Here is an 11,454-nt window from a genome sequence, read left to right as displayed (position 1 = left end):
TCGGGAAGTTTAATTTCTAGTCCCTAGCTCAGTTGGGATGTTCAATTTCCCCTCCTTAGCATGTGTACACCAGCAAAGAAGGTCTTTAGACCTTTCTTATCAGTTGTATCCGTCCTTAGTAGAGTAAAATTTTAATTAGCCCAGCTTTCCGCACAGTATAGTTTAGCATAACTGTAGCGATCGGCCTTACAGCCTAGTACCCAGAAGGTGGGTCGTTACAACAGTTCTTTTTCCTTCGTACACCTTTCTTCTGAGAAAAAAGTACCTCTGACTTGAGCGTTGGAAGGTCTGCTCCAAAGACCTTTTCCTTAGTTTCTGACCTCTAGCATTCCGTGTGCTTGTCTAAGTATGTGCAGAGCTTAAGTACCAACGACTTAATTACTGCCGTCCGTCAGTGCCACATGGGGCTCGTTCTCTTGGGCACATACAATCAGGGTGTCCTAGTCGCCCTCTGTCAACACCAGTAACAGCTCATCCGAATTTCGTCTAACTCATATTCCGGACATGATCGTATATTTTTTAAAATTAAATACTATTTTTTTTAAAAAAATAAATCTTTATATAAAATTTTATTTTGACATTTTGAAATGTAAAATTATTAATTAATTTTTTATATTTAAATTTTAATAATAACTCTTTTTTAATTAATAAAATCATTAAATTATTTATTTTTTAGAAAAAATATTAATATAAATTAGATTTTATTAATTTTAATTAAAATCTTTTTCCCTATACATAGATAATTTATAAAATGCTACACTTTTAGTATTGTCTATTGAAATTATACTAAAAGTCTCATCGATAGCATTTTATAAATTATTATCGGAAAATCAAAAAAATTAATTTTTTTAAAATAAAATTTAGTATCTCGATCAAATGATGTTTTATTTATTATTTCTTTTAATTCTCCAATGTCAAATGACATGTCAAATTTTTTCTACATTATAAAAAAATTAAAATTATTTTAGAGTCACATCTTATTAATGCCATTCTTGTCAAATTATTTATTTATTTTAATTATATATTTTTTGTAAAATTTTAATTCTATAGATTTCATTTCATGAGATTATACAAGTTAGTGACTTAGTGAAGAACGTGAGGGTATTTTGGATATTTAATAAGTGTAGGCCTATGTTTATATTTACGCGAGTGACGTGACAATTTCAGGCTGAAATCAAACCACATATACAAAGATTAGCCAAATGATCATGACTTATTTTTGAGTGACGAAGTAATATTCGCTGTTGAATGAACATCATTACTATAAATACCTCTCCCCAATATGCAGTTTCCATACAGCAAACTAATGGTTTCTCCCAGTTTCTCAAAGCTATTTATCTTTCTTCTGATCACCCGAGCCATCTGCTGCTGCCTCGGCCAAGGCGGTGGCGATGGGGGCGCTATGGTCAGGTGCATACAAAGCGAACGGAGAGCTCTGCTTGCTATCATATCCAACAGGTCCACCAACGGCCTCTCCGGCGAAGGGTTCTCTTCCTGGACTGGTGATGACTGCTGCCGCTGGAAAGGTGTCACGTGCGACAACGCCACCGACCGTATCACCGAGCTTGATCTGTCTTTCAGTCAACTCGTCGGACAGATACCCGAGAGCCTGGGGAACGACCTCGCTCATTTGGTCTCCTTAAATCTGTCGTACAACGACATCTCCGGAAGGATTCCAGAGAGTTTGGGGAAACTCGTCAGGCTGCAGGAGGTACGATTATCTGATAACCATATTTCTGGACAGATTCCGGAGACAATTGGGAACCTTCAAAACTTGAGAGTTTTGCATTTAGAACACAACTCCATTACAGGACAGATCCCAAGAACCATGGGTGATCTATGCAACTTGACAGAATTAGATCTGTCGAGCAACAACATCACCGGAAGGATTCCAGAGAGCTTGGGGAAGCTCGTCAAGCTGCAGGAGGTACGCTTGTTTGATAACCTTATTTCTGGACAGATTCCAGAAACGATTGGAAATCTCCCAAACTTGAGAGTTATGCATTTAGAAGGCAACTCCATTACAGGGCAGATCCCAAGAACCATGGGTGATCTGTGCAACTTGACAGAACTAGATCTGTCGAGCAACAACATCACCGGAAGGATTCCAGAGAGCTTGGGAAAGCTCGTCAAGCTGCAGGAGGTACGCTTGTCTGATAACCTTATTTCTGGACAGATTCCAGAAACGATTGGGAATTGGAATCTTCCAAACCTGAGAGTTTTGCATTTAGAAGGCAACTCCATTACAGGGCAGATCCCAAGAACCATGGGCGATATGTGCAACTTGACAGAATTATATCTATCCCATAACAAAATCTATGGAGAGCTGGCAGATTTGCTAGATGGTTTGTCTAGTTGTGCTCAGGGAGCGTCTCTATCATCCTTGAATGTAGAGGGCAACAACTTGAGCGGGCGCATCCCCACAAGTCTTAGCAAATTATCTCAAATACAAAATTTATACCTGTCGTCTAACTCATTCCAAGGCGACGTCACCGGTGCTCACTTTTCCAATCTCACCAACTTGTACCTTTTGGACATCTCTAACAATTCCTTGAATGTGATGCTACCGACTGATTGGATTCCCCCGTTTAATAATGTGCTCTACATTAGTATGAGCTTTTGTCGTCTACCTGCGTTTCCTAACTGGATTCGGAACCAAACCAGCTTGCAATTTCTCTACCTGTCAAGCGTTGGAATGTCGGGAAATCTTCCAGTTTGGTTTTCCGATCTCGAGTTGATCACCGTTTTCTTGGACTCCAACAATTTGACTGGTCCATTACCTCAATTGGGGTCTATAATTAGCTGGATAAATCTTTCCAATAACTCCTTTGTTGGCCCTATACCATTGACTGTTAACCATGATAGTTACCTCTACTTTTTGTCGTTGTCGCATAACAAGCTCAATGGCAGTATTCCTTCCTCCATCTGCAATCTAACTGCCCTCTTAGCTCTCGAACTGTCTGATAACAACTTGACTGGGGAATTCCCCAATTGCAGCAACTCATCTCCCAACGATCTGGTCTATGTACACTTGAACAACAACAAACTCTCTGGGAGATTTCCTTCTTTTCTGAAACATTGTGGAAAGTTAACTATATTGGACATGGGCCAGAATAGATTTTCTGGTGAAATTCCAACATGGGTCGTCAGCTATGAATTTCTGATGATTCTTCGTTTGAGCTCAAATTCATTCACTGGTGCCATTCCAGTTATAGCAAATCATTCTTTTCTTCGAGTTTTGGATCTTTCATCCAATAGTCTTTCCGGAGAAGTGCCATCGTCTCTGAGGAACCTAACTTCTATCATTGAAAGAACAAACACTAGCTTCCCTTTTGGAAATGATGGTTATGCGGAGAGTATCTTGATCACCATAAAAGAATTAACTATTGAATACCCTTTCAGTGTCCTCTATCTCCTAGCAAGCATAGACCTGTCAAACAATGATCTTTCTGGTGAGATCCCAACTGAGCTCACAGACCTTCTAGGGTTGACTGCCCTGAACTTGTCAAGGAATCACATAACAGGAAAGATTCCGGAAAAGATTGGCAGCCTGACACAACTGGAATCACTTGACTTGTCCTGGAACAGCCTCGCCGGAGAGATTCCCTCTGGCATATCGGAGCTGCATTTCCTCAGCCACCTGAATTTATCTTACAACGACTTGTCAGGAAGAATCCCAACTGGCACCCAATTGTCGACCTTGAATGACTCTTCAATATATGCTGGTAACAGAGGCCTTTGCGGAATGCCATTGCCACAGTGCAGAGATGTAAGCAGTGAAGCTCCATCTGATGCAGGAGATAAAGAAAATGGCGATAAGATTGAAAAAATATTCCAAATCATTAGCATTATCCTAGGGTTTGTGGTTGGTTTTTGGGCTTATGTTGGGACAATCTTTATGAAGCAGAACTTAAGAGTTGCTCTTTTCCGATCGATCGACAGGAGCATTGACTGGATCTACGTGCAGTTGGCACTGAAATATGGAAGACTGAAGTCCAAATGGCAAAGGACTTGATTGTTTCTGGTTGTTGCCTGTACCGTGCATAGTTTATCATCTGATTCTGTATAATTACGTGCAAAAAAAGAATGTAACGCTGTAAGAATGCATAAGTTAAAAATATATATATCTATAAAATTTTGTGAAAAAATTAGGCGACAAAAAAATGCTTGAAATTCTTTTTGAGTAAAAAGAGAAACATGAACCAGTTCTGATTTTTTTCTTTCTTCATATTAAATTCAAATTCATATTCATATACAAAAGAAAACATTCAATTCAACGAACGTTATTAAGAATGTTGTACCGGAGATATTAGATAATTAACTGAATTCATCTTATTTGTGAAAGGGATCTGAACAGATAATCTTATACTGTCAAGCAGGAAAGGAGTTATTTGGGAAGATTAAACTGTTTAGAAGACTGGGCTATCTTGTATGGATGATTACTTAGTCCGAGTGCAAAGTTGAGTACAGAGTCCGAGTCAACCAAGTCTGACTGTCGAATTTGAGTGCCGATTGCTGAGTCAGCCGATGGTTGAGTGTCAAGTTGCTAATCGCCGACTACCGAGTCACTGACTGCTGAGTGTCGAGTCACTGACTGCCGAGTTGGAAGAAGATATCAAGGCTTGCTATCAGGCAGTTTCCTTTAAATAGATTTGCCCCCATCTATGGTTGCACTTTAATAAGGTTCTCTCGGATCATCTGTTTCCTAAGATATAACGGCAAATCATGAATCTCTACCAAGAACTGGTGGTCCTAGCAAACTGACAGAATACCCGAGTGCTACCACAGATAGATCTATTAAACGAATACACAGTAGGAAGGAAGAATGGGGAAATGAAGTGGAGCAGAATCTTTGCCATTGCTTTTATGTCGTACCTCTCTGCCTAGGGTCACAACCTCCCTATATAGGAGTGCTCACCCTTGGCAGTAGTAAATGTTAAAATTTGAGGGATGTCTTAAAGCAATCACCTTACGATTTTTTCTATTTATTTGATAAGTATAGATTCACTATTTGAGTACATATTATATGTTTGATTGTCTTAAATTCATTTACTGAATGTCTGTAATATAATTCATAGCATGAGATAATTTGTGATTGGATCACAATTAGTGATTATCTCTACATGTGTAATTATAAATATATTGAAATTTCCCTAGTCGTCGAATTGATGTATTCGGACATCATCAATTCTGTAAGATTAATACGGATTATACTCCTTGGTTCGATCAAGCGGCTGTTTTCTCACTGGCTGGAGATATTAGGATATTGAGAGTTAAACGTGGATGCCAATTATGGTAACTAGTTCATTAGAGTGACTAACTGTAAGACTTTATATGATTCTCTACACATATATATAGATATGTCTGTGAAGTTTTTACTACAGCACGAGTATAAGTTTCCGATCAACTTGAGGTATACAAGTCATCTTTGTCATAGAGACTTATACTTTGACATTTTAAGCAAGCATCTCATTGAGGTGTGGACCCGGGATGATTGGGGTATTAAGTTGAAGTGCCCGAAGATGTTTAGATAGCCCACAGAGGATTCACCGCTTCTTGCGAGGAAATGTATACCCTATGGCCACTCGTTAGGATTATTATTTAAAGTCTTTGGCCAAAGCATCACATGTTAAGAGTGTGAGACTTTGTACATATGTATGAATAATTTGAATCTGTAGAACGAGGAAATATTACTTAGGATAGGTGTGACGTAGTCAGCCTAGTGGGAACAAGACACATAGACCATGTCCTGAACTAAGTAGGTATAAGACGAGTGAAAGGAATGAGACATGACTCACTATAGTTGTTGAAGGATTTAGAATTAATTCTAAAATCAACTATGATTTTTCGACTAATTTAGGATTATGATATACTACTAGGTGTTACTCATGATCATTCTATAATTAAATAGTTAATTATGAACGGTCAAGATAAATTGGGAACCTATTGGGTTACACGCACTAACGAGTCTCTAAAAGACGTAAAACCAGTTAATGAATATGATTCTTAGATCAAGAGATAAATATTTGGTTGGACCATATATAAGATAAATATGAAAATATTTGTCGCAATGGAAGCACGGATGAGCCACATCTCTTATGGAAGAGTTGGACCATATTTGGTTTAATCATAAATTAGTCATGAACCAACTTGATTTAGTTGTGAACCAAATCAAGGGATTAATGGGCTAATGTTTGGTTAAGGGATAATGGGTTGGATTTGGGTTTTCTAATCTAACTCATTAATGAGGGCTATATATTGATATTGTTGAGAGTGTTGGTGCAGGAAGCATCCGACGATTGAACCCAAGTTTTGATAATGGCAAAGGGTTCAAAGCTAAGTCGTGTTGTTATCTAACATGTTGAATGAGTGTTTCAGGAAAGTCCTAACTGCGGTTAGACAGGTGAAAACCCTAGGGTGTGGTAACCCTAGGTCCTAGGGGGCGGTAACCCTAGGTGGAGAAAAGTCCTAGCTGCGGTTAGGCAAAGGGAAAACCCTAGGGGGTGGTAACCCCAGGTCATAGGGGATGGTAACCCTATGCGGAAAGTCTTGGCAGGTCGATGGCTTCAGGCAAAAGTCCTAGGGGTGGTAACCCTAGGTGGAAAGTCCTGGTGTCGCGAACCAGGTGAAAGACTGGACTAGCCGGGAAGCGGATGTCCAGCAGAAAGTCCGGAAGCATCGAGTGCTGAGCAAAATTCCAGTCGATCTGGAGGATCGACTGGCAACAGGTAAATCTCCTAAGTGGAGTAGGTGAGGACGCGTTCCCCGTAGAGGGAACAGTAGGCGTCGGGTCGACCTAGGGTTTCCGGTCGGAAATCCGAAGTCAGACCCGGACAGTCCGGAGACTGTCATCATATTCATTCTGTTATTTATGCTAACTTTGTGTTGCAGGATATTGTTTGGGACTAACACATCTTGCAGGTACAAAGAAATGGGGGTTTTCCTCGGATGAACAGTATCCGAGGCGCCTCCATGGAGCTTGGAGACGCCTCGGGTGCAAAGGCTGACCTGGCTGCGAAAGTTCATTGAAGGCGCCTTCATGGGAGTATAAGGCGCCTTGGAAGGCGCCTTGAGCAGGCTATAAGGCACCTTAAAGGGATGAAGTTCGACCAGATCAGATTTGATCCACGCGGAAGACTCGGCAGCATGGAGGCGCCTTGAACAGCCTTCAAGGCGCCTTGAACACCCTTTATAAGGGGGTTTCGACCAGCACTTCAGAACATAAAGTTTCAAGTGATTCCGGTGCTATGTGCTACTCAAAACAACGTTTCGAAGTGCTGCTACTTGTGCCCGACGACCAGGAGCTCCGGATCTTCATTTCTTTGTCGTCGGTATAATTATTTATTGTTGTTTATTGTACTTCAACTTGTAATTCTTATCGAGCTTATAGTTGTTGCCCACCGGAAGCGATCAAGGATCGCGGGCCTTCGAGTAGGAGTCGCCTTAGACTCCGAACGAAGTAAATCCTCCGTGTTCTTCTGTCTGTGTTTGTCTTTTCTATTTCCGCTGCATTTACTCGTACGTTTTAAACCGAACGATTCTGATAATTCAAACAATTTAGCCGCGAGCGCTATTCACCCCCCCTCTAGCGCGGTCTCGATCCAACAATTGGTATCAGAGCCCAGACTGCCAGAAGGTTTAATCGCCGACTGTGCACAAGAGCTATGGTCTGATTGAGCCATGTAGGTACAATATTGACCTCGAACAAAGAAAGTGGGGGCTCCTATGTTCGGATCAAGAGGACCAGACATCAGGCAGGAAGTCCTAGTTGCGACTAGGTAAGGAAGTCCTAGTAGGTCGGGTGGACCGAGGGGCAAGAAGACCTGGTGGGTCGAGGATCGGACGTGGGAAGCCTATGGTCCTTGTTTGAGGGGGGGATTGTTGGGGTTGCAAGGTTGCAAACATAATCCTATATTCGAAACACATGGGAAAGATCATGGGTTTATAAGAGAAAAGATATCTCCATTGGCATGAGGCCTTTTAGGGAGAGCCCAAGAGTAAAACCATGAGGGCTTAGGCCCAAAGTGGACAATATCATGTCATTGTGGAGATATCTAAATTCTTTTCGATCCTACAATTGGTATCAGAGCCAGTTTAAAAATCTTTCAAAACTTAATTTCAAAATTATTTGAAAAGTCCTTTAAAATCATTTTAAAAATCTTTAAACTTTAGGGCTCTGATACCAATTGTTGGATCGAGACCACGCTAGAGGGGGGGGTGAATAGCGCTCGCGGCTAAATTGTTTGAATTATCGGAATCGTTCGATTTAAAACGTACGAGTAAATGCAGCGGAAATAGAAAAGACAAACACAGACAGAAGAACACGGAGGATTTACTTCGTTCGGAGCCTAAGGCAACTCCTACTCGAAGGCCCGCGATCCTTGATCGCTTCCGGTGGGCAACAACTATAAGCTCGATAAGAATTACAAGTTGACGTACAATAAACGATAATAAATAATTATACCGACGACAAAGAAATGAAGATCCGGAGCTCCTGGTCGTCGGGCACAAGTAGCAGCACTTCAAAACGTTGTTTTGAGCAGCACGTAGCACTGGAATCACTTGAAACTTGATATTCTGAAGTGCTGGTCGAAACCCCCTTATAAAGGGTGTTCAAGGCGCCTTGAAGGCTGTTCAAGGCGCCTCCATGCTGCCGAGTCTTCCGCGTGGATCAAATCTGATCTGGTCAAACTTCATCCCTTTAAGGCGCCTTATAGCCTGCTCAAGGCGCCTTCCAAGGCGCCTTATACTCCCATGAAGGCACCTTCAATGAACTTTCGCAGCCAGGTCAGCCTTTGCACCCGAGGCGCCTCCAAGCTCCATGGAGGCGCCTCGGATACTGTTTATCCGAGGAAAAACCCCATTTCTTTGTACCTGCAAGATGTGTTAGTCCCAAACAATATCCTGCAACACAAAGTTAGCATAAATAACAGAATGAATATGATAAGAATTGTTATGACAGTCTCTGAACTGTTCGAGTCTGACTTCGGATTTCTGACCGAAAACCCTAGGTCGACCCGACGCCTACTGTTCCCTCTACGGGGAACGCGTCCTCACCTACTCCACTTAGGAGATTTACCTGTTGCCAGTTGATACTCCAGATCGACTGGACTTTTGCTCAGCACTCGACGCTTCCGGACTTTCTGCTGGACATCCGCTTCCCGGCTAGTCCAGTCTTTCACCTGGTTCGCGACACCAGGACTTTCCACGTAGGGTTACCACCCCCTAGGACTTTTGCCTGAAGCCATCGACCTGCCAAGACTTTCCGCATAGGGTTACCACCTCCTATGACCTAGGGTTACTACCCCCTAGGGTTTTCACCTTTGCCCAACCGCAGTTAGGACTTTCCTGAAATCCTCATTCAATATGTTGTTGATACAGTCTGACCTGGATGTTGTTTTGCTGTTGACACTGATTTAAGTTTGTATCAGATAATTAACTCAGATTAATTACTAATCCAGGTTGACTAGGTTGACCTGATTGAAGCAGTTGGAAAGTCCTGGTGAGTGAAGCCAGGTGAAAACCCTAGTGAGTGAAGCTAGGTGCAAGTCCTGGTGAGTGAAGCCAGGTGAAAACCCTAGTGAGTGAAGCTAGGTGCAAGTCCTGGTGAGTGAAGCCGGGCAAGGGAAAATCCAGATGGATCAAGGGTGATCGGACATCTGGTGTTGAAAAGTCCAAGAAGGAAACTTGGCATGCGGAGTCAGAGAGGGTTCGGTAGCTCGTTCTCTAGGACCAGATGAAGTCGGAGAGGGCTAGGGAGCTCATTTCTCCGGACTAGGTCAGAGAGGGCTCGACCCGGACTGAGTCGAGAAGCTGGATCGGTCGGCAGACCGATCCAGTGAAACCTTGACACCTGATCGGTCTGCCGACCGATCAGGAATTGATCAGTGGCTACTGAACGTTTACTGATCGGTCTGCAGACCGATCAGAAATCGATCAGTAGCCTACTGTGATTTTACTGATCGGTCTGGAGACCGATCAGGAGGCTGTAAGCATTTGGGAAGAACGCTATCTGATCGGTCTCGGGACCGATCAGATTAGTGCCTGATCGGTCCGCAGACCGATCAGAAGCTGCGCGTATTTGGAAACAGCGCCATCTGATCGGTCTGGGGACCGATCAGATTAGTGCCTGATCGGTCCGCAGACCGATCAGCGATGATCCAGAAAGCGTGGATCGGTCTGCAGACCGATCCACGGTATTGTTTATTTTGCATGTACTTTTTCTGATTGCCGTATTTGTCTTCACCATCTGTTTTTAACCATCTGCTGTGAGTCTTTTGAGCTTGCAGGTTGCAGGTCACATTCTCATGGTTGAATTCAAATTGAGCTTCATTAAGAGAAGAAGACAAGTGCTCTTTACACTGTGATTTGCTGCAATAGATGCATTTGAGGCATCAACGTTCACTGGGTTTCTGATTGCGATTGGGCTGCGATCTGCTTGACTCCTGGGGATTGGTTCGAGCTCAGAAGACGCCAGTGATGACTGTGATATCATTGGTGTGAGTTCAGAGAACCAGGTAAGGAGGAAGAGGGATTGGCTGCAGCGCTGATTTGCGCAGTTTTGACCAGATCTGTGACAGCAGAGATCAGATTTGAGAAGCAGTAAAAACAGCGAGAGGGGAACAAGAACAAACAACGAAGAAAGCTTGAAAAAAAATCTGTGCTATTGTGCGAAGTTCTTGAGCTCTCGGGTGAACTGCGATCTCTGTTTTCTGCTACTGATCCTCGCGTGGTTGTAAGCATTTCTATTCTCCTTTGCCACCGAGTTTCTGTAAGTCTCGTGCTTTAATTTAGATCTTTCTTGAGACTCTGTTGAGAGGTTGCTCCACCGAGAAGGAGACATCTTTAGCCGAAAGTTATCCGGGGTGCGATCTACCGAAGATCAAGGAGTCGTCCACCTTACGGACACGCCGAGGAGTAGGGGCAAGTTATCCCCGAACCTCGTATATCTTTGTGTCTGCTGTGTGTGTGTTTTTCTTCCTTCGTTTTAGTTTTCCACTTCCGCTGTGCTAACTAGTTTTTGTGTAGAACTCTCTGTCTAAGTTTTTTAAGAGGCTATTCACCCCCCTCTAGCCATCTAAGATCCCAACAAGTGGTATCAGAGCCTGGTGCTCTTCATCTGGACTAACATTCCAAGGAGCAACAAGATGGCCATGAAGGAAGGATTCAGCACCAACAGACCACCCTTCTTCGATGGAGCAGATTTCTAGTATTGGAAGAGCCGCATGTTGTATTACCTCAAGACTGATATCTCCATGTGGTTCTCGGTCAAGGAAGGCTTCACACCACCGAAGGATGAAGAAGGTAAGGAACTCGATTCATCAAGGTGGTCTACTGAACAAACTCGTAAAGGGCAAGCCGATGCCAAGGCGGTTGTCACCTTACAATGTGGGATTGCCAAGGACCAACTCGTCAAGGTAGGTCCATTCTCGAGTGCAAAAGATTTATGGAACA

At 42.7% G+C, this 11,454-nt stretch overlaps 1 protein-coding gene across 1 annotated transcript; it reads left to right on the top strand.

Annotated features, from left to right (window-relative positions):
- Positions 1-1,321: 1,321 nt before the first annotated feature.
- Positions 1,322-4,072, top strand: LOC121973497 (receptor-like protein 46). Its single transcript, XM_042524912.1, has one exon. The coding sequence runs from the start codon at positions 1,403-1,405 to the stop codon at positions 4,013-4,015; it is 2,613 nt and encodes an 870-aa protein (XP_042380846.1). The 5' UTR covers positions 1,322-1,402; the 3' UTR covers positions 4,016-4,072.
- Positions 4,073-11,454: the final 7,382 nt, after the last annotated feature.

Source organism: Zingiber officinale, chromosome 4A, assembly GCF_018446385.1.
Source record: "Zingiber officinale cultivar Zhangliang chromosome 4A, Zo_v1.1, whole genome shotgun sequence".
In the NCBI taxonomy this organism is placed as follows: domain Eukaryota; kingdom Viridiplantae; phylum Streptophyta; class Magnoliopsida; order Zingiberales; family Zingiberaceae; genus Zingiber; species Zingiber officinale.
Note: the sequence above shows the minus strand (reverse complement) of the source record. Positions and strands in the feature narration are given on the sequence as shown.

Excerpts from the sequence above, each read along its gene's own strand:
- LOC121973497 (XM_042524912.1), top strand. The coding sequence starts at position 1,403 with ATGGTCAGGTGCATACAAAGCGAACGGAGAGCTCTGCTTGCTATCATA.